The sequence below is a fragment of the Chiloscyllium plagiosum genome, unplaced genomic scaffold, assembly GCF_037043375.1.
Source record: "Chiloscyllium plagiosum isolate Xiang-an unplaced genomic scaffold, Cpla_swu_hap1 HiC_scaffold_4, whole genome shotgun sequence".
NCBI lineage: Eukaryota > Metazoa > Chordata > Chondrichthyes > Orectolobiformes > Hemiscylliidae > Chiloscyllium > Chiloscyllium plagiosum.
Window position 1 is genome coordinate 52,516,929 of NW_028270142.1, and position 22,329 is coordinate 52,539,257.

Below are 22,329 nucleotides of genomic sequence, written 5' to 3' on the forward strand. Positions count from 1 at the left end.
GTGACGAAGTATTGATGAAAGCAAGGCATGTTGTCTATATGGACTTCAGCAAGGTCTTTGACAAGGTTACCACATGGCAGACCGGTTAGCAAAGTTAAATCACATGGAATCTAGGGAGAGCTAGCCATTTGGATATAAATTGGCTTGAAGGAAGGAGACATTGGGTAGTGGTGGATTGTGTTTTTTCTAGCCTGTGACCAGTGGTGTGCCACAAGGGTCAGTGCTGAATCCACAAACTTTTTGTCATTTATATAAATAATTTGGATGTGAATATAGGAAGAATGGTCAGTAAGTTTGCAAATTTGAATTAGAATCCCTACATTATAAAAACAGGCCCTTCGGCCCAACAGATTCACACTGACCCTCCGATGAGTAACCCACCCAAACCCATTCCCCTACCCTATATTTACCTCTGACTAATGCACCTAAATTACACATCCCGGAACACTATGGGCAATTTAGCATGGCCAATTCACCTAAACTGCACATCTTTGGATTATGGGAGGAAACCCACGCAGACATGGGGAGAATGTGCAAACTCCACACAGACAGCCACCCAAGTGACCAGGTCGAACCCAGGACCGTGGTGCTGTGAGGCAGCAGTGCCAACCACTGAGCCACTGTGCCACATTCTAGTGGACAGTGAAGAAAGTTATCTCAGAGAATAATGGAACTTTGATCAGATGGGCCAATGGGCTGAGAAATGGCAGATGGAGTTTAATTTAGACAAATGTGACTATCTTATAGCTATGTTGCGTTTTGGTAAGGCAAATCAAGACAGGACTTATGTACTTAATGGTAGGGCCCTATGGAGTGTTGCCAAACAAAGTGACTTTGGGGTATAGGTTCATAGTTCCTTGAAATTGGAGTTGAAGGTAGACAGGGTAATTAAGAAGGCTGAAAGAACTGTGGATGTGGTAAATCAGAAACAAAAACGTAGATTTCTGTAAAAGCTCAGCAGTCCTAGCAGCATCTATGGAGAGAAAGTAGAGTTAAAGTTTTGGGTCAAGTGACCGTTCCCCAGTTCTGAGGAAGTTAAATCTGATAACTCTGATTTCTCTCCATAGATGCTGCTAGACCTGCTGAGCTTTTCGAGAGATTTCCCTTCCTAGCACCAGACAATTTCAGACCTTTGACAAACGGGGGAAAACTTACTTACACAGGAGACAGGCCCAATCATTGCTTTCAAAATAAGTTTGGATCATTAGTCCATGAGTAAACAAATTACACTACTACGTTGGGAAAGGCGGGAGAGGGAGACCAGTTGAGTTAGTCTTGCGGAGAGCTAGCACAGTCACGACGGGCTGAATGAGCTCTTTCTATGCTGTGATCATCGATATTTGCATTCAAGGTTTGATTCAAACGCATCCTCAATGTTGCAGCGTCACATTCCTTACAGCTTATCGCCCATTACCTTGCCAGCAGTATACTAGTGACGAAAAGCCACACGCAAACTGCATAATATCCTGTGACCCACCCACTGGAAACGAGGAGGCTTTGATTGACAGTTCAGGCGGTGCGACTAAATGTGTGTGTGTTTTAACGCTGCTTTACCCTGTGAACTGGCGTGAAGCTGTGGTAAAGCAGGCAGCCTTTCCCCGCGGAGTCCGCCTGCATTTCGTTCAGTTTGCGGCTGCTGTAGTGGAGTGACACCACGTAGGCTTTCCCAGTGAGAGAGGCAGGGGCGCTGCCTGCTGATTTACTGGATTCGGATTTATTTGTATTTGTTATTTGTGTGTGTGTGCAGTTGGTTGAATGAGCGATGGCCTCATTCAGTTACCTGTCCACCATACCCCTACTGGTCTCTCTGCTCCTGGGCAACCTGCGCTTCTCTGTACAGGAGCAGGAGGACGAGCACAGCAAACACCTTTACACCGCCGAGCTCTTCAACCATGCCGTGCAGACCGCTCCTCACTTCATCATGTTCTTTGCACCTTGGTAAAGTTCGCCATCTATTTTGCTTTTTTTTTTGATCATTATTGATTGCATTCAGATGCCTATGGGAGGTGGAAGTTTAATGTTATTTTGTTAATCATTTATTGTATGTAATCGGATTTTTTTTATTGTTGCTTTTTTATGGAAATTGAGGAAACAAAACTTTTTAGGCGAAAGGGAAGTCACACACTTTCCATTGGGTGGGTTAGTGAAAGTTGAGTGGGAGTTTAAAATGATCAGCCACAGTTCTCTCAGGAAAAAAATGTGTGTAGTGGGTGGGAAGCAAGCGAGAGAGTGGTTTAAGACCTATATACGTGTTACTTTATAGAGTGTTCACTTCAGTCAGTATCTGACCCTGTGTTCCATTGTAGTTCCAACGCGTTGTTTGGGGGATCTGTGTACGTGGCAGCAAAGGATGGGAGATTACATTACGTAACAATGTTTTACAAAAACTAATGCTCGGTTTGTTCACTGGGGCGAGGTGCTTTTGATAACAAATGCAAAAGGAACTGGTGGTATCATAAACCTTTACACTGCACACAGTCTGTGTTTGCTTAGTTACAAACGTAACTGGGATTTGCTACTCCGTTTCCCCTCCCCCCATGGAACTTTGACGTTCCCTGCACTTCCTTTCCCTGGTACTTCCTTATTGGAGTTTTCATTGAATGACTGAACGAATGAATGAGATATCTAGCGAGGGCAGCTCCTCACACTGAGACAGGTGCCTCATGAACTCAAGACCTCGACTTCTTCCTTTCCCTCCAACTTTTGATGTCAACCGGCCCTGTGTCAGATTGGTTGCTGACTCTTTGAAAACTTGGTGTAGACTCAATTTTTGATCAGTCATTTAAATGTATAAATTTTTCAGGCACAGTTTAATTTGAATTGCATCCATGCCAGACGCACAGTGATACATGACTGATTTTACAAAAACGTTGAGTGATTTTTTTGAAGTAGTTTTTTTCACTTAATTCATGCTGTGAAATCTGATTTTAAAATCTTGACATTTATCACAGCAAATCCGTTCACCTTCCATTTAGAGTCATAGAGATTTACAGCACAGAAACCTACCCTTTCTTCCACTGTCCATGCCGACCAGATATCGTAAATGAATCTCGAAGAAAGTAAGGACTGTAGATGCTGGAGATCAGAGTCAAAATGTGTGTTGCTGGAAAAGCACAGCCAAGTCAGGCAGCAGCTGAGGAACAGGAGAATTGATGTTTCGGGCATAAGCCCTTCATCCCTCATTCCTGTGCTTTTCCAGCACCACATAAATTAATCTAGTCCCATTTGCCAGCTTTTGGGCCATATCCCTTTAATCCCTTCCTTTTTATGTACTCATCCAGATGCCTTTTAAATGTTGTAATTGTACCAGCCTCCTCCATTTCCTCTGGCAGCTCATTCCATACATGCACCACCCCCCTGTGTGAAAAAGTTGCCCCTTGGGACCCTTTAAGTCTTTTCCCCTCTCAGCTTAAAACAATGCCCTCTAATTTTGTACTCCCCTACCCTGGAAAAAGACCTTGGCTATTTACCCTATCCATGCCCTTCATGATTTATAAGCCTCTATAAGGTCACCTCTCAGCCTCCGATGCTCCAGGGAAAATAGCCCCACCCTGTTCGGCCTCAAACCCTCCAACCCTGGCAACATCCTTGTAAATCTTTTCTGAACCTTTTCAAGTTTCACAACTTTAGCAGGGAGACCAGAACTGAATGCAGCATTCCGAAAGTGGCCTAATCAATGTCCTGTACAGCCTCAACATGATCTCCCAACTCTGATACTCAGGTCACTTGACCAGTAAAGGCAAGCATACCAAATGCCTTTTCACTATCCGGTCTACCTATGAAGAATTCTGAATGGTTGAAAGGAGCAGATTAACTGTAAACTTTTCCTAAATGGCAGTTAATATTTGGTCAACTCTTAGCTTTAAAAACTGAAATTGATAGATAGCTGTTACTCAAATATTAAGAGGACTGGGGAAAAGACAACTATATGGAGTTAGTTAAGTGGAGAACAATTTGAAGGGCTATGTGGCATCCTCCGTTCTAATATTCCTGTATCTGCCCTTCTATAACATTAATTTTTTAGTGAATTTCTGGCTGACTACTTCTAATAATTGCAAGTTTGAAATTCAAATGAACTCTAGCTTTCTGAAGTAGATTTATACCATGACGACTGCACCATGGTATGAATTTACATTACTTTAGAAGAACATACAGTTAATAGCAGATCAGTGAATATAGTAAAAATGGGAATACATTGTCTCTAGGACTGGTGATCTGTTTGAATTTAAGTCTATAACTAATACAGAGATTGTTGGGAGCATATTGATAACTTCAGACATATTGTACAAGTGCTCAGTTTTAGGGGCTTATGAACAATGTGAACGCAGCATGTCTACATGTATGGAAATTCTCAACCACGTGTACAAACATAATTTCTCTTGAAAGATTAATGTCAGAGATGTAACTCATGTCTGTTAATTTTAATGATTTAAAATGTTAATCATGCAGCATATGACCCCCAGTGTATGTGGAACATTGAAGTTTTAAGTTGCACTATTCATTTTTTTTGAGTTGGAAAATGCATATTCAACATTCTGACTGAGTTAGGCAGCCTGCTGAATCTGGCTGGATAGGGATAGGTGAAGGTGCAGAGTTGGGTCAAATTGAATGTGAGATGCTGAGAACAGGGTGAGTCTAGGAGAGTGGGCACAAGCAAAGATCAAGGTCTGCCCTGTTTGTTTGAATGTGTTATCAGGGACAGGTAGTACACTGAGGGGCTAACTGGGGCAATAGGATCTTGTATATTTTTTATATGAACGTGAGATATGATCTGTTATTGGTTGCTAGCACAGATAAATGAGACCCTGTGGGAATTTTCCATACCCACATAATTAACATTAGTAAGTTATGATTGGAATCTGTAGTTTATATATTTTTCTTTGTACATCAGGAAGTAAAACCAAATTGGCCCCAGCCTCTAAGCTGCTGTGTAATGATGTTTTGCCTCCTTTTAGATTTTTCAACTTTCTTTACTTGTATAACAATCAGCAGATTTGAATCTCAAAGATTGACCTGTATTACTCCCTGCATTCCATCTGACATTTCCATTGGGTTTTGGCCAAACCAGATCCTTCTTAATTACAGACAGTTTATGCACCTTTTTGAGAAAAGGAATATGGTTGAGTGCATACAGTGCATCTGATTAATTGGATCTTTAGTAGTTTAAAAGTTTTTGACTTGCTTCAGGGGTGGGGAGGATTTTAACTTTGCAATAGTGTAAATGATCCAGGGATTGCCAGCCTCGTTAACATCACTCTCAAGATTTATTTTGAATTAAAATAAAAATTTGAAATGTGTTTAAAAAAAGTAGGCTGAGTTTTTATTCAGCCTTTTACAAGTGAAAATGATGGTTTTAAAGTCTTTGTGAAAGATGTCATTGTCTGTGGAAGATAGAGCCCTCTTAAAATTAGTACATACTTGATCATTATGGAAAAGTATATTGGAGCACTAACCTGGGACACATGGGATGGCAAGGCACGGTTTGCATCTCTGACAGATGAGGTTTGCAGACAGAGTTGAGGTTTTGCCATGGAATGGCTGTAACCCCAACATCATCCTTTAGGTATGCCCTGTTGAGCTGATAGGGAAGATTTACTTCAGGCTGGACCACAGTGGAAGACTGTTACATGGGAGACCTCAACATCAGTGCACATGAAACCTTACGGCTATTAGATGACGAAACCTCCTGCTGATTACCGTCTTCTACCCTCCCTCAGCTGACGAATCAGTATTCACCCCTGTTGAACACTACTTGGAGAAAACACTGAGGTGCATATTTGACTCAATTCCTATCGCAAAGAGTGGCTTGATAGCACCACTTCTGACTGCTCTTACTGAGTCTGAAAGGACATATCTGCCGGATTAGGACTGTGGCAGGCAGAGAAAGAATCAACATGAGCGGCAGATCTGTCTTTGCAACCAACAGTCTACTTATCACAGGTGCAAATGGCAATGATGGTATTGATAGGAGTGACTAGTGGACAGTCTGTGTGGAGATCAACTTCCTTATTCAGAATGACAATGACTTGTTGAGTTGTGTGGCATTACTGCCACGCTAAGTGGGATAGATTAGGACAGATCTAACATCTCAGTTGTAGTATTTATGATACGGGTTGTCAGCAGAGAATTGAGTTCAACCTCATGGCTCAGCCCATATCCTTCACTATTCTCATCCAGCCAAGGAAACAAGCCTGATTCAATAAAGAGTGCAGGAGAACATGCCAAGAGCAGCACATAAAATTAGTTGTCACTCTGTTGAAGCTATGGCACAGGACTACATGCAGCCAAACAGTAGAAATAACATAGCTACGTGATAGAATAACTAATAGGTTAGATCAAAGCTCCTAATTCTACCACATCCAGTCATAAATGATCATAGTCTAATTAAGCAACCAGCTTGAAGAGGAGGCCCTGAGAGTCCTCATTTGCAAGATGCATCTTTGTAGCTGATGCACACTGATGCTATTGAGCATGGAGGGAGTAAATGTTTGTGGATGTGGTGCCAATCAAGCAGGCTGCTTTGTTCTGAATGGTGCCAAGCTTCTTGACTCACTAGGAGGTGAGTTATTCACTGCAGGATTCATAGCCTTTGACCTGCTGTTGTAGTCACAGGGATATTTATATGGCTAATCTCATTTACATTCTGTCAATATTAATCCCAAGATGTTGACCATGAGCTTTCAGTGATGATGATGCCATTAAATGTCAAGGGCAGAGATTCCCTAAAACTCTTAGACAACACCTTCCGAATCCACAACTATCATCTAGAAGGACAAGGGCAGCAGGTAGATGGGACTCTGCCACCTACAAGTTCCTTTCCAAGTCATTCACCATCCAGACTTGCAAATAAGAAAAAAACCCGTACCTTCAGTGTCGCTGAGTGAAAATCCTGGAGCTCCCTCCTTAGTGGCATTGTGATGGTACCCTATGCCAAATGGGCTGCAGCAAATACAGAAAGCAGCTCACCAGCACCTTCTCACAAAGGGATGGCAAATAAATGCTGGCACAGCCACTGATTCCCACGTTCCCTGAGTGAATAAGAAAAAGCACCTAGCACATGTGGAAATGCCATGACTGCATACACAACCATTTCCAGCCAGACTTGTTGTGTCAATGACCTATCACTGTCATCTCCTGAGGTTCCTATCTTTGTAGATATCGCACATCAGGAAAATTTTTATTCCCCTTGGGTCTCCAGGAATGACTGAATACTTGATGCAGTCAGGCTGAACCATGAAGAAATTCCGTAAATTTCTTTCTGTAGTTCTGTTTCTTCATATTCGTGGCGAATGAGAAAAAAGGTATAATAATTTAGAGAAGCTTCTGACTTAAGTTCTGGATTCTAATCAATTTTTAATGCTATTCACTGTACACTTTTTAAAAAAAATTAAATATGCTGTCTATTCTGAACAGGTGTGGGCATTGTCAGAGACTTCAGTCAACATGGAATGAACTAGGGGACAAATATAACAACATGGAAAACACGCCAGCCAATGTAGCTAAAGTTGACTGCACCAAAGATACACAGACCTGTTCAGATCAAGGAGTCCGTGGATATCCTACGTAAGTGGGGTGTTTTCAAAGAGTGATTTTTCACTTAAAATGTTTTTTTAGCATCATGCTTGCCTGGAAACGATGAGTCACCCTTAAGTGATTGCCGATCATCAGTACTATCTGAAGATGTTGGCGATATGAGATTTGTTCATTTTGGGGGCTTGATTTTGATTTGAAGGGGTGGTGGAACAATCTCGTATGACATTCTGGGGAGTTTTATTCTATTCAGTAAGTGCTGGATACTATGGAGTCCATTATTACACATCTTTATTCCTGCATTTGGTTCCCAACACCCAAATTTGTAGAAATAATAAAACCAAATGATCCAACTCCTAAAATATGATCTTGAGTACATTAGTGCAGTGTTTTCTACAAGTATTTATTCATTGTACTGTCAGTAAATTTGGGGTGATGGCATTCACCGTAATTTGGAAGTGTATTTTAATAATAATATTTCCATTATGGGGGTGGGGATTTGGTGATGTCATTGGACTAGCAGTCCAGAGCCCCAGGCTGCTGTTCAGGGGGCTTGAGTTCAAATCCCATCATGGCAGATGTAGAAACCTGAATTCAATAAAATTTCTGGATTTGAAAGCTAGTCCAACGCTGACCATGTAACTGCTGTCAATTGTCATAAATCTGCCACCTTCACCTGGTCTGGCCTACATGGGTCTGTAGACCCACAACAATATGGTTGACTGTTAATTGCCCTCAGGACCTTATACCCATCTTATGAATAAATATAATAAAAGGTGCTTTTTCATGATGATAGTGAGCTCCAACTAACTAAAGCATAACTTTATTCATGCCTACCACACCCATCAATGCTTTAAAATAAAATTGCTTGATCACTGTAAATATTTTTTGTCCTTCTAATCTAGCAAGATGCTTTCAGAAAAAAAGTTAATTTATTTTTAATTATACAGCATTTTGAGCCTAATTTTAGATCTATAATCTGATTGCTGTGTGGACCAATAGTCTTATTTTCTGATTTTCCTTTTTAGACTGAAGTTGTTCAGACCCGACCAGGAAGCAGTGAAATATCAGGGACCCCGAGACCTGCAGTCACTAGAGACGTGGATGCTTCAGACCCTTAATGCTGAACTTGCTGTAAGTCTTAGAAAGTCACTGTAATCTCAAACTCTGGAATGTTTTAGAACCAAGACTGTCGCTGAGAAATCTAAGTAGCAATTTATGTTTCATGTTTGTTCCTGGTCATTTGTAGTCAAACGGTTGCATGGCTTTTTTTTAAGTAAAACTTGTATACTGACAAACTTCCAGCTGTGTTCACAACCTACTTTCACCAAGCAAGCTGTTCTTTGCACCATAAATAATAACTTCCTTAGGTGGTTCTGCAGAGAAATGCATAAAAATTATAAATGAAATTCACAGCAGGTTTGCATTGATCTGTAAACACAATATGTGCAAAAGCAACTCAGCCTGGCATTTTCATTCATTTTCTATTCATACTTCATTTAGAGTGAGAGTAGTTTGCATTGATTATCCTGAAAAATTAAGAAAAAACGCACATGGACATTACAGTGGTGAAAGACCAATGTGTAGTGTAGGCCTGATGGGCTGAGAGGCCTCCTTCTTCCATATGTACATTCCAAGAGGTACATATTGGAATTGGTGGTTTTTGCATACTGCAGAGACTTTCAATTATGAACAGAAAAAAGTCATCATGGCCACACGATATCTATAGCCAGAGAGAGAGATTTAACATTATGGGTTTATGACCTTGCATCAGAATTGAGGAAAATGAGAGATTTGACGGACTCTTGAGTATGTGAAAAAGGAGAGTGGAAAGAAGAACAAAAGAGAACAGCTGTGTTAGTGTGGAGGGCAAAGCAGATTGAACGACAAAATATTGCATATCAGAAAAAGTCAGAGAATGCTAATGGGACAAGTTTAGAAACAAAAGGTGTGCCTGGATGAATGAAAGAATAGCAGCCATCTGAATGCATTAAGAAGGAGACATGAAAAACAAAACCAACAGAAGGACTTGAAACAAAATGGTGTAAAGGTTATGATCTAAAATGGCTATACTCAGTGTTGCGTTCCAAAGTTGAAAGTGGAGGTGTGGCTGCTTGAGCTTGTGTGGAGCTTCAATGCAAGCCAAGGACAGAAAGGTCAGGCTGGGGATAACCGAGATTTGAAACGACAGCTGAAACTTAGGGTTACACTTGCAGTTCAAACGGAGGTATTCAGTACAATGGTCACCCAGTCTGTTTGGTCTTGCCAATGTAGAGAAGATTTTGTACTGTCTATCGTCGTATTTTTAGTTTTAGTTTTGCCACTACCACAGAATAACTCTATTGTAATCTCTTCAAACTATTTAATTATATACATGTAAATATGTGGAAAATATTTGGTGGTTTAATGTAACTGCTGCGATCTCGGTTCCAACAAATATAGTCAATTCCAATCTGAAAATTGTGTGTAATGCTGTTTTCTTTAAATATTAATTAGATTTTCCCCATACTAATAGCCAGAACAAATACTAGTCTTGCTGGAATAATACTAGTCTCCTCATTTATAAGTTATCATTTAGACAGAGATTGGTGGTGATTTGGCATCAGCTGAATAACATTTCCAATAAACTAAGAACAGGAAGAAAATAAAACTGTTTCTCTCTCCTACTTGATTTCTTCTTTTCTACCTTACACGATCTTATTTGAACTGTCTCGTTGTTTATTTATGCCCCACTGTGACTCCTGTTTAGTCTTTCTACTTAAAAAAAAAATCTTCCAAACATTTCATGGAGAAGGGGATGCCAGTAGATTAACACACCAGAAATGGTGTGTGTTTTCAAAATGGTAATCGGAATGTTTGGAGAACAGAAAATGCTTGTGCTGTCAGAGTCCTTTGAGAATTTGTTTTTTATAAAATATATAAAAAGATAATTCATAATTTATAATGCCGCAGAGGATTTAAAAAAAAAGAGCTATTGGTTTTTGCATCCACGCAAATGAACAAATGTGGATGTCTTCAGCTTGTTTTCCCTATTCTTTTTTTCCCACCAGCTTTAAAGAAAATGGTGAATACTGTGATTCTTCCATTATGCACGTGAGAATTAAATCATTGAGATATTGATGCCATCGGGATAGACCATAAGAATTCACAATAAAAAGAGAAGCATTAGGTTTCTATTCACAAATTACACTCTATTCAGGTCGATTCCTGTGGCCTGGACTCTGAAGTACAAATTATGTTGTTTAGAAGTTATTATTCAAATCCCCTTCACACTTGGGACACTTTTTTTGTCCAGCTTAGTTGCTACTTTTCCCATCCATCCAGACCTGCACAATTAAATGCATTTCCATAGCCATACGCTCTTTATTTTAATTAAAAAAATCTGTAAAAGGATAAACTCGAGTTTGCACTTAGAAAATAATATTGTAAATTAATTAGGGTTTCCCCATATTTTGTGCTGGTGTGATTTTGTGTATTTGATTGAACTTGACATTGGAGGTTTGCTGGGTACATAGTGAAGTTTGACTGATTACTAATATTGTAGTGATTTGATACTGTAGCTGGTCAAGTCTCGATATCGGTTCCTTATTTTCAGAAGCTGCATAAGAGCAGTAGATAGGAAGGGACTATTGTCCTGATGGTCATTTGCATGGCTGTGGGAGAAAAATGCAAATGTATCAATTATCCTTTAAGGTCATATTGAGTGAACACAGGAATTGCAATGACGGCATTTGAATAACAGAGTTTTAGTTTTGCATTGACGGCTGTTGTTGTGCCCAACTTTGGTTTTTGCTGTATTAAAATAGCCTTCAGAAATTGTAGAATAGAAAGGTTGTAAACATTTAGTGTGGACAGGTATTTGTAAGATCAGTGATGACTCCAGTGTTGAACAACTTATTGGCATTCCCTGTATAGGCACTTGGTATAAGTAGCTGCTTGGGTTAGATACTGTTTGGAAAATAGGAACAGAAGAGATTTTTGCAAATCTATGCCTCCACTCCATTGATTGTCCATTTAATCTCTCATAGTTTTAACGTATAAAAATCTATACATCTCTGTTTTGAAATATTTGATTGTTCTTTCATCCACAAAGTTTGGTGGTGGCAAGTTCCAGATTTTAACTGCATCTAACGTAAAGAATTCCTCCCTGAGTTTTCTCCGAGATGGTCTAACTCTAATTTTAAGATACTGCCTTTTCGTCCTGGATTTCCTATTGAAGTCCTTCATCTGTCAGATACAAACTCACCCTGTTGGGCTCTGTAAAATGCAAGCCAAGTTTATCCTCATAATTTTCATTTGATATCCGTTTGTAACTGTACCCCAGCAAGAGTTGCCATCTTCATTATAAGAAATGCCAAAATTGGCCTTGTTATTTGCATTGGTCATACATGAAACAAATATTGGTTTTTTAAAAATTTCATCTGTTGTAATGGGAAGTTTTCTGATGTCTTTTTACATGCAATGCAGATTAATCCTCCCAAAGCTATACAATGTTTAAAGAGGTGTCTTATTGTAACTCTTCTTTCAAATTTTCAATCCTGTGGAAATCCACCCTGTGGTTTTCTGCCCAATTGTTTTAAAGGCTAGAAAATTATAGGATGGAACAGAAGAACACATTCTGAACCAGATGCCACTGGTTCAGTTTCAATGGTACATGTGACTTGGAAAATGATAAGTGATGTCCTTTGATCTGTCATGGCCACATAATGTCTTTAGATAGTTCAGCTTGACTCGGTACCCAAAATCAGAAGAAGAATATTAAATAATTTTGGAGGCTGGTCACTTTTATACAGTTGGAAATATGATAACCATCTGTGTATAGCACGTCCAACAAACAGCAGTGTGAAAATAACCAGCTAACCTCTTCTAGTTATATAAAACAAGCAACTGTGGATGCTGAAGCTCTGAAACAAAAACAGAATTGTTCGAGAAACTCCTCTGTGGAGAGAAAACAGAGTTAACAATTTGAGTCCAGCAACCCTCCTTCAGAGCTGACCCTTCTTCCAGTTATGTTGATGTAATGGATTTCAAAATAAATTCTTCACTAGACCCCTGGGATTTTTTATGCACTCTAAGGGGGCAAAAGGAGTGATTATTTAATGTCTGCAAAATCTGAGTGCCGTATGCTCTTAATACTGACAAATATGTCAGCTGAGATGATTGTATTCCCCTTTCTGCCTTAGATATGAGAGTTTTACAGTAGGACTAGGGTTAATATTTGAAGCGTTTGATTTGGTACCTGAAATTATAACCTCTATTATTTTAAAATGCCTTCAGCCAGTTGCCCAAACTTGTTCACAGTGTAGCAAAGCTGGAAAGAGATGGGCTGTGGTCACTTTGAAGCCTGCGCCAATGTACTACTTGCTGAATATTTGCATGGGTTCTATTTTTAAAAAGGGGTAACTGCTGGAGGATTTGCTGCTGAAGTAATTGACTTTGACTTTGGACTTGTAACCACTAGCATAAATATTTAAAGGTATGAAAGCCCTGAAGAGGAACACCTGTGGAATCCCAAGGCTATAGCGTTTTTACTAGGATGTTAGCAAGGCATGGTCTTGGGATTGTAAGAATGCTTTATGTCACACACCAACTATAAAAGGTGGCTTGTATCATAATAGATTTTTATCCATTTAAGCGCTCATTGCTCGTGGACAACATTTTGAATCATGTAGTTATAGTGAGAGACATTTACCCAAGGCTTAATTGACACAATGTAAGGCAAAAGATTCAGACTCTCTCAAATGCCATTCAGGCACACAGGTTCATAATCGGTTTGCCCCACCCTTCCAGGAGTATTCTGCTAATCACTGAAATGAACTTATTGATACATAAACATTAAAAGTGACCTCTTTTTCACTAAGGTCACATTTCTGGATCTGATCTATCCATTTTCTCTCGCTTCCCAACCCTGTCACCCTTGAGGAATTGGTGTCTGCTGCGTTTTGTGGGAGCTGGATTTGTAATTTGGCCAAGCTTGAGGTGCTGCACTGGGCTTTGGTCTTGACAATGAGTTGCTGCTATTGAGAATCAGATTTGTTCCTTTTTGTTGTATAAAGTTTTCATTTTTGCCTGTTTGCTACTAAATCTTCAGTGAGCTACTCCTCACAAAAGGGATGTATGATATTATCTCCTGTAGCTGGAGGCCATTAAGTACAGCACATGAAAATGAATGGCGATGGCTACCCACCAGTCTTTCTGCAGGAAGGGAAGAAGTATTTTGATCAAAGTATTAAGGAGGTAATGTGGCCAGTTATAGGAATGTGTTGTCCCATGTGGCAAAGATGTATTTCCTTTGGGGAAATATCCTTATTGGTAAATATGTACTTGGAATATCCTTATTTTTTTCCTCTATAACTGAGAAATTAAATCTTTTTTTAAAAATCTTGTTACTTCCTTTTGATAGCAAAGCGAATCTGAGCAGGAACCTCCCACAGCCCCAGAAGCCAGGCAGGGCTTGTATGAACTCTCAGCTGATAACTTCAAGCTTCACACTGCACAAGGTATGTTTAGCCCAGGTTCAATATTTGGTTGGTTATTTGGTGTTTTTAGATCCGTATGTACTGGAACTTCAGTCATGATCTTTTAACCAGTATTAGAATTCCATAGAAAACTTCATCTCGTGGACAAAAGCAAAACAAGGTGGATGCATGAATTTGAAATAAAAACAAAATGCTCAATAGATGTAACACCTATGGAGAGAGAAGTACAGTTAACATTTCAAGTCAAATATGACTTGTGTTCAGAACTGTTTTGTCCTGATGAAGTCCTACTTGACCCTGTTTTTGCCCTTGGGAAAAATTTAAATTTGATTGATTTAATATTTTCTCAATTGACTATGATCTTGAAACTACTGCATTGCTGCAAAAACCCATGTGCTTCATAGATGTCCTTTTGGGAAGGAAATCAGCTGTCCTTACCTGGTCTGACATGAGTCCAGACCCATGATAATGGGTAGTCTTGAGTCAACCACATTGAAATTACCAGGCAAGCCATTCAATTGTATCAAAATGGTCACAGAAAAGCTAAAAAAAGAACTTAACAGCACTGTGGGTGTGTCTGTGCCACATGGACTGCAGTGGTTCAAGAAGGCAGCTCACTACTAACCTTTCGAGGGCAGTTATGGATGGTAACAAATGATACACTTTCCAGCAATGCTGTCATCCCAATAATGATAAAAATACTGTAATAAATGAATACGGCATGTGTTTTACAAATGTAAAGCCTGGAGTTTTAGTTCCTCTTTTTAAAGGAAGTGGCTTTTTGTTTTGTTTTTGCACCTGTAGTGATAATTTTAAAATGTGGCTTTCCTTTTTAACAATGGTAGGGCCATCACAGGAAGAGAGTTTGCAGTTATTAGTTTCATTAAGTTAATGGTAACATCAAACTGCTTATTACATTTATAACCTTTTGTAAAGCTAACCACTGCACCTGAGAGTATTATCCATTGACAAACTTGATAAAATCATGATTGATTGAATTGTGCTGATGGTTTGAAGGAGTATGGGAATGTATGATTCCTCCTGTGAAGTTTGTCTGTCTAATACAATGGAATCTGGTGAAAGTCAGGCTAATTCCACTTATACTTTGTTGAGTTACATGAAAGTATTTGGATCAAGAAGCCTCTGACCTGTCAATTAGCACAGAAATGCTGATGACAGACAGACAGCCATCAGCTCAGGCATGATCTGTCAAAGGAACTGGTGAAAATAAAGAGAAAATTTAATTTCTGGTAAGATTGCCTATGTTGGTAGCACTTGTCTGTTGAGAGTAGTCATCCTTTCCTGAATTTTTGGGAATAATGTGTAGACTTTTCTGTGTAGCCTCCCTTTATTTTCAAAAACATTTCTGTAACTTGTGGTTTTTAAAATATCTTTGAACAGGTTTTCATTTTATCAAATTCTTTGCTCCGTGGTGTGGGCACTGCAAAGCTCTGGCTCCAACATGGGAACAACTGGCAACAATGTTTGAGCATTCCGATAATGTGAAAATTGCCAAGGTGAGAACATCAAAGATAACAGGAAATATTCGAGCTGGAAGTGTTTTAAAGAGCCTGCTTCATTAGTGGAGTGAGTGACTCTGTATACTGTAGATCCCCAGGATTTGACATAGCTGCTTGGCTCTTGGTAAGCATGTGTTACCGGGACAGTTTGTTTTCCACCTCTTTGAATACTAGAATGTCATTTAACATAATTATTGAGATCTAGAAATAGATAGGATGAGGGAGAGAAATATCCATGACGATCTGCTGTGTTCAATACTGGTTGCAAACTTTACCTCAGGAGCTGTGAGTATTGGAAGAAATCCCTGACTTGCAACAATATTTGAGAGGGGACTTTTTTATTTTAAACTCTTGCCACTGATTTGTGGAATATTTAATAAGAGCTTTGTTATACCATTGTGGTTGGCGAAATCCTGCAATGCTGAAAAGGTGGTGTAATTGATTACTGAATCTTGATTTGCACTCAGCACAATGCCTGTTCTAGAAGCTAAAAATCACACAATGCCAGGTTATAGTCCAGCAGCTAGCTGCCTGATGATGGAGCAAGGCTTCGAAAGCTTGTACTTCCAAATAAACCCTTTGGACTATAACCTGGTGTTGCATGATTTTTAACTTTGTCCATCTCATTGGACAAAGCTGCACCATTGCTTGGTTTGAAAATTGCACCGCCTCTGATTGTAAGACACTACAACGAATAGTGAGGACCGCTGAGAAGATCATTTCAGGTCTCTCTCCCCTCCATTACAGACATTTACGCCACACGCTGTATCCAAAAAGCTAAGAGCATTGTGGAAGAAATGGTACACCCCTCACTCAAACTCTTCTCCCTCCTGCCATCTGGCAGAAGATACCAGAGCATTCTGTCTCTCACAGCCAGACTGTGTGACAGTTTCTTCCCCCAAGCTATCAAGCTCCTTAACTTTTTATGATTGGACTTTTTTTTTGTTTCATTTGAAATTCTTTGCACAACTCTAATTTCTGCTAGAACAACGTCTATTAATTATCATTCTTTTATTACACTGTAATTTGTGTGTTTTGCACTTTCTGCACACTTTATGCTGCCCTTTATATGATCGTGTAGTTTGTGCTATCCATGTAGCACCTTTTGGTCTGGAGAAACGCTGTCTTGTTTTTACTGTATCAGTTGTATATGGTAGAAATGCCAAAAAATCTACTCTACTCTACCCAGTATAACACCGGCACCTCCACATCATTTTCAGAACAGAACTGTCTGTGATTTAGTTAATCGGTTCAGTGATTTAGTTGCCCAGAGTGTTAGAGCAGTGCTAACTGTATACAGAAAACATTGTTTTAACCAACACCTTTTATGAGGGCTGCACAGTGGTTAGCACTTCTGCCTCATAGCACCAATTCCCGCCTCTGGCAACTGTGTGGAGTTTGCACATTCTCCTTGTGTCTGCGTGGGTTTCCTCCGGGTGCTCCAGTTGCCTTTCACAGTCCAAAAAATGTGCAGGTTAAGTGAATTGGCCACGCTAAATTGCCCAGAGTGTTAGGCAAATGGGTAAAAGTACAGGAATGGGTCTGGGTGGGTTGCTCTTCGGAGGGTCGGTGTAGACTTGTTGGGCCGAAGGGCCTGTTTCCACGCTGTAAGCAATCTAATCTAATCTAAACTGGCATTCCTGATAAACCAAAAAAATTATATACCTCAAACACTGCAAAGGTTACTGTATCATTCTATACAGTTATCATAGCTTTTGTAACCTGTTTACCTCAATGTAAATATACTTGTTGTTCAATCAAATAGCCACATGAAATAACAGCAGTTGACTAAATTTTGAGTCAATTACTCTAACTACCGTGGTCTACTATGATGTCCAAGTAGTTGAGGATCTGATGAGAAGGCTCTGCCCATGAGTTTTTCATTTAAGGCAATGTTTCATTTTTATTTAAATAAAGTATAACAGTAATGTGTAAACTCTCTGCATTATTTAATCCAAGATGGCGGATGGGAAAAGTTTCTGGCTGTAACAGCTCTTTTTTTGTTTTGAGGTATTTTATGTGTTGGAGGTGATTTCCTTGAATTCCAGGAACAGCAATTACTGTTTTTATATGCTGTTTCATTGTTTTGGAACTTTTGGAAAAAAAAAGTCAAAACAACAGCACTTTTAAAAGAGTGGAACAGTCAAAGGAAGCACATGGTGAGGTCAGTGCAGGAGAGAGAGCGAAAGAAACCCACACTGTTAACTGACACAGCAGTGATTCTGCACAGTTACTGCCTTAGCTGTTTGCGTTGGAGGCTGAGGGGGTGACCTGATAGAGGTTTATAAAAAAGATGAGGGGCATAGATAGGGTAAATAGACAAGGTCTTTTCCCTGGGTTGGGGGAGTCCAGAACTAAAGGGCATAGGTTTAGGGCGAGAGGGGAAAGGTATATAAGAGACCTAAGGGGCAACATTTTTATGCAGTTGGTGGTACATGTATGGAATGAGCTGCCAGAGGAAATGGTAGAGGCTGGTACAATTGCAACATTTAAAGGCATCTGGATGGGTATATGAATAGGAAGGGTTTGGAGGAATATGGGCCAGGTGCGGACAGGTGGGACTAGATTAGGTTGGGATATCTGGTTGGCATGGACAGGTTGGACCGAAGGGTCTGTTTCCGCGTTGTACATCTTTATGACATTACATTTCTACTACTTAGTGTGTGCTTTTACATTAATTATGCAGACGTCTTGACTATCTGGAATATTTGATCCTGGTCCCATAGGGTCGTAAAATAAAACATTTGCTCTACTAGAAATTTGATTGTGAAAATCAAAGTGATTTAATATCTCCAATTATTTTGGAGACTCTTTTCTCTCAATGTCCTGAAAAGGCACATGAGGCTAAAGGGCTTTTACCTTCTTCCAGGGTTGTCACTAGACCATAGTGGTCTGGACAGTCAAGGATTGCAGCTTCATGCCAGGATTGATAATGGTGAGAGGCAAGTGCCCTCTCAGGAAATTTCTTGGATCTGAGGTAGAGTGGGACACCCTTTACAATCTATAACTGGCTCCTGCATTGAGCAGTGTGACTGGGTGAAAAGGATTGCAATATGTGCTCTTAAGAATGTTGCTTCAATATATTTTGAAACCATAAACTAGGCCATTGGTCCAGCCCACAGACTGCCTGACCTTCTTCTACTCAAATATTCTTGCTGAAATGACTTGCATATCAAAATTTCAAGAAAGTTTTAATAAAGGAAGCTGACTGGCTAATTTGTGTGCAATAAATCATCAGAATTAGCTTTGAGATGTCAAATATTCTGAAAATGTTTTCACGTTCTGACTGCAGCCTTTCCCTTTAATACTAAATGTCTTGCAATCTAATTCCAGGTTGATTGCACCACTCACCAGCAGCTGTGCTCTCAGAACCAAGTACGTGGATACCCAACCCTCCTGTGGTTCAAGGATGGGGAAAAGGCTAGTATTGTTTTTACTTTAAATCATGTTTGCTGAATTTCTCATCCTCTTCCTCCTCCTTGATTGGTCCAATATTGTACTCTTTTTTTTTCATGTACTTGGAATAAATGTGGAATTTCGCTAAGCTGTAGGAATTATGATGGTTTGAGGATTTAGTCATTAGTCAGGTTTATAGTGTGCACAGTTGGTAGCCAAAGCCTATTCATCGTGAGAAAACCTGTCTGCAGTGATGTGAACAGATTTCAATCTTCTAGATGGAATCTGTTCCTCACTCCAGCAAGAACTATGAATCAAAATGTGTGGTGTGGGCACAAATGAGTATAATGATGAAAGGACAGTCTTGTAGCAGTGGTAGTGTCCCTACCTTTTAGATCAGAAGGCCCAGATTCAAGACCCACCTGCCCAGAGGCATGTCATAAGATGTCCAGACAGCTTGCTTAGAATAACTAGAGGAAAAGGAATTGCACGAGGAAAAGTGGGGCTCCTTTTTGACTGTGACCGTCTCTTTTTGGATATTCTACTCTTTGTACTACACTGTTATGAAAAGTGGGAAATGTAGCTTTGAACTGTAACATCTCTCTCTGAAAGTTCAAATGAATTCCATATTGTCACCTTTTCAGGTTGATCAATACAAGGGAAAGAGGGATCTGGACTCTTTACAGGAATACGTTGATTCCCAGTTAAAGGCAGCTGATCCTGCTGAAGAAGATCAGGAAACTGATGAAGATTCTGAGGAAGAGGATCAATCTGAAGAGGAGGAGGAGGAGGAGGAGAAGGAACTGGTATTTAAGATATTTAAAATGGTTTCAGGTGGTGGGGAAGTGGAATTTTTGATAAGGGATAGCATTACTGCTGTGCTTGGGGAGGATATTCCTGGGAATACATCCAGGGAAGTTACTTTGGGTGGAACTGAGAAATAAGAAAGGGATGATCATCTTATTGGGATTGTATTATAGAACCCCCGCCCCCCCAAAAAACACAGTCAGCAGGAAATTGAGAAACAAATTTGTAAGGAGATCTCAGTTCCTGTTAAGAATAATATGGTGGTTATGTTAGGGGATTTTAACTTTCCAAATATGGACTGGGACTGCCATAGTGTTAAGTGTGTACAAGAAAATGTTCTGATTTAATATGTGGATGTACCTACTGTTGGGAAATAAAGCAGGCCAGGTAACTGAGGTGTCAGTGGGGAAGCACTTTGGGACCATTGACCATAATTCTATTACTTTTAAACTAGTAATGGAAAAAGGTTAGACCAGATCTAAAAGTTGAAGTTCTAAATTGGAGGAAGGTTAATTTTAATGGTATCAGGCAAGAATTTTCAAAAGCTGATTGTGGGCAGATGTTCGTAGGTAAAGGGATTGCTGGAAAATGGGAAGCCTTCAGAAGTGAGATAACAAGAGTCAAAAGACAGTACACTCCTGTTATGGTGAAAGGAAAGGCTAGTAGGTATAGGGAATGCTGGATGACTAAAGAAGTTGAAGTTTTTGGTTAAGGAAAAGAAGGAAGCATATGTCAGGTATAGACAGGAGAGATCAGGTGAATCTTTAGAGTATAAAGGCAGTAGAAGTATACTTAAGAGTCAAATCAGGAGGGCAAAAAGAGGACATTAGATTTGGCATATAGGGTTAAGGAGAATCCAAGGGGTTGTTATAAGTACATTAAGGACAAGAGGGTAACTTGGAGAAAGATATGGAAGTTATAGAATTGGGGAAAGAGATAGTGACATCTTGAAAAATGTCCATATTACAGAGGAGGAGGAGATGCTGGATGTCATGAAATGCATAAAAGTAGTTAAATCCCCAGGACCTGATCAGGTGTACCCTAGAACTGTGGGAAGCTAGGGAAATGATTGCTGGGCCCTTTGCTGAGATATTTGTGTCATAGATAGTCACAGGTGAGGTGCCAGAAGATTGGAGGTTCTCTAACGTGGTGCCACTATTTAAGAAAGGGGGTAAGGACAAGCCAGGGAACTACAGACCAGTGAGCCTGACCACAGTGGTGGGCACGTTATTGGAGTGAATCCTGAGGGACAGGATGTACATGTATTTGGAAAGGCAAGGACTGATTCGGGATGGTCAACATGGCTTTGTGCTTGGGATGTCATGTCTCACAAACTTGATTAACATTTTTAAAGAAGTAATAAAGAGAATTAATGAGGGCAAAGCAGTGGACATGATCTATAAGGACTTAAGTAAGGCGTTCGACAATATTCCATATGGGAGACTGGTTAGCAAGGTTAGATCCCATGGAATACAGGGAGAACTAGCCATTCGGATACAGAACTGGTTTGAAGGTAGGAGACACGGTGTTGGTGGAGGAGGGTTGCCTTTCAGACTGGAGGCCTGTGACCAGTGGAGTGCCACAAGGAGCAGTGTTGGGTCCACTACTTTTCGTCATTTATATAAATGATTTGGATGTGAGCATAACAGGTATTGTTATTAAGTTTGCAGATGACCCCAAAATTGGAGGTGTAGTGGACAGCAAAGAAGGTTACCTTAGATTACAACAGGATCTTGATCAGATGGGCCAGTGGGCTGAGAAGTAGCAGATGGAGTTTAATTCAGATAAATGCGAGGTGCTGCATTTTGGGAAAGCAAATCTTAGCAGGACTTAGCACGTAATCGTCAGGTCCTAGGGAGTGCTGCTGAACAAAGAGACCTTGGAGCGCGGATTCATCGTTCCTTGAAAGTGGAGTCACAGGTAGACTGGATAGTGAAGAAGACGTTTAGTATGCGTTCCTTTATTGGTCAGAATATTGAGTACAGGAGTTGGGAGGTCATGTTGCGGCTGTACAGGACATTGGTTAGGCCACTGTTGGAATATTGGGTGCAATTCTGGTCTCCTTCCTATTGGAAAGATGTTGTGAAACTTGAAAGGGTTCAGAAAAGATTTACAAGGATGTTGCCAGGGTTGGAGGATTTGAGCTATAGGGAGAGGCTGAACAGGCTGGGACTGTTTTCCCTGGAGCTTTGGAAGCTGAAGGGTGACCTTGTAAAGGTTTACAAAATTGAGGGCTATGGATAGGGTAAATAGGCCCTTTCCTTGGGGTCGGGGAGTCCAGAACTAGTGGGCATAGGTTTAGGGTGAGAGGGGAAAGATATAAGAGTCCTACGGGGCAACATTTTCACACAGAGGGTGGTGCATGTATGGAATGAGCTGCCAGAGGAAGTGATGGAGGCTGGTACAGTTACAGCATTTTAAAGGCGTCTGAATGGGTATATGAGTACGAATGGTTGAGAGCGATATGGGCCAAGGCAAATGGGACTAGATTAGGTTGGGATATCTGGTCGGCGTGGACGAGTTGGACTGAAGGGTCTGTTTCTGTGCTGTACATCTGACTCTGTGGTATAGAAATGTATTTTTAATTGGTTTTTGCT

The 22,329-nt window shown here is 40.2% G+C and overlaps 1 protein-coding gene across 1 annotated transcript in view; it reads left to right on the top strand.

The window, feature by feature from the left end:
* The first annotated feature begins 1,559 nt into the window (after positions 1-1,559).
* The window catches only part of txndc5 (thioredoxin domain containing 5), a 31,945-nt gene continuing 11,175 nt past the window's right edge, over positions 1,560-22,329 (top strand). The window contains exons 1-7 of the mRNA XM_043688584.2: positions 1,560-1,938; positions 7,414-7,563; positions 8,559-8,664; positions 13,934-14,030; positions 15,411-15,526; positions 18,863-18,949; positions 19,570-19,731. Of these exons, the coding sequence (XP_043544519.2) occupies positions 1,763-1,938; positions 7,414-7,563; positions 8,559-8,664; positions 13,934-14,030; positions 15,411-15,526; positions 18,863-18,949; positions 19,570-19,731 (894 nt within the window). The 5' untranslated portion in view covers positions 1,560-1,762. The remainder of the gene's footprint in view (positions 1,939-7,413; positions 7,564-8,558; positions 8,665-13,933; positions 14,031-15,410; positions 15,527-18,862; positions 18,950-19,569; positions 19,732-22,329) is intronic.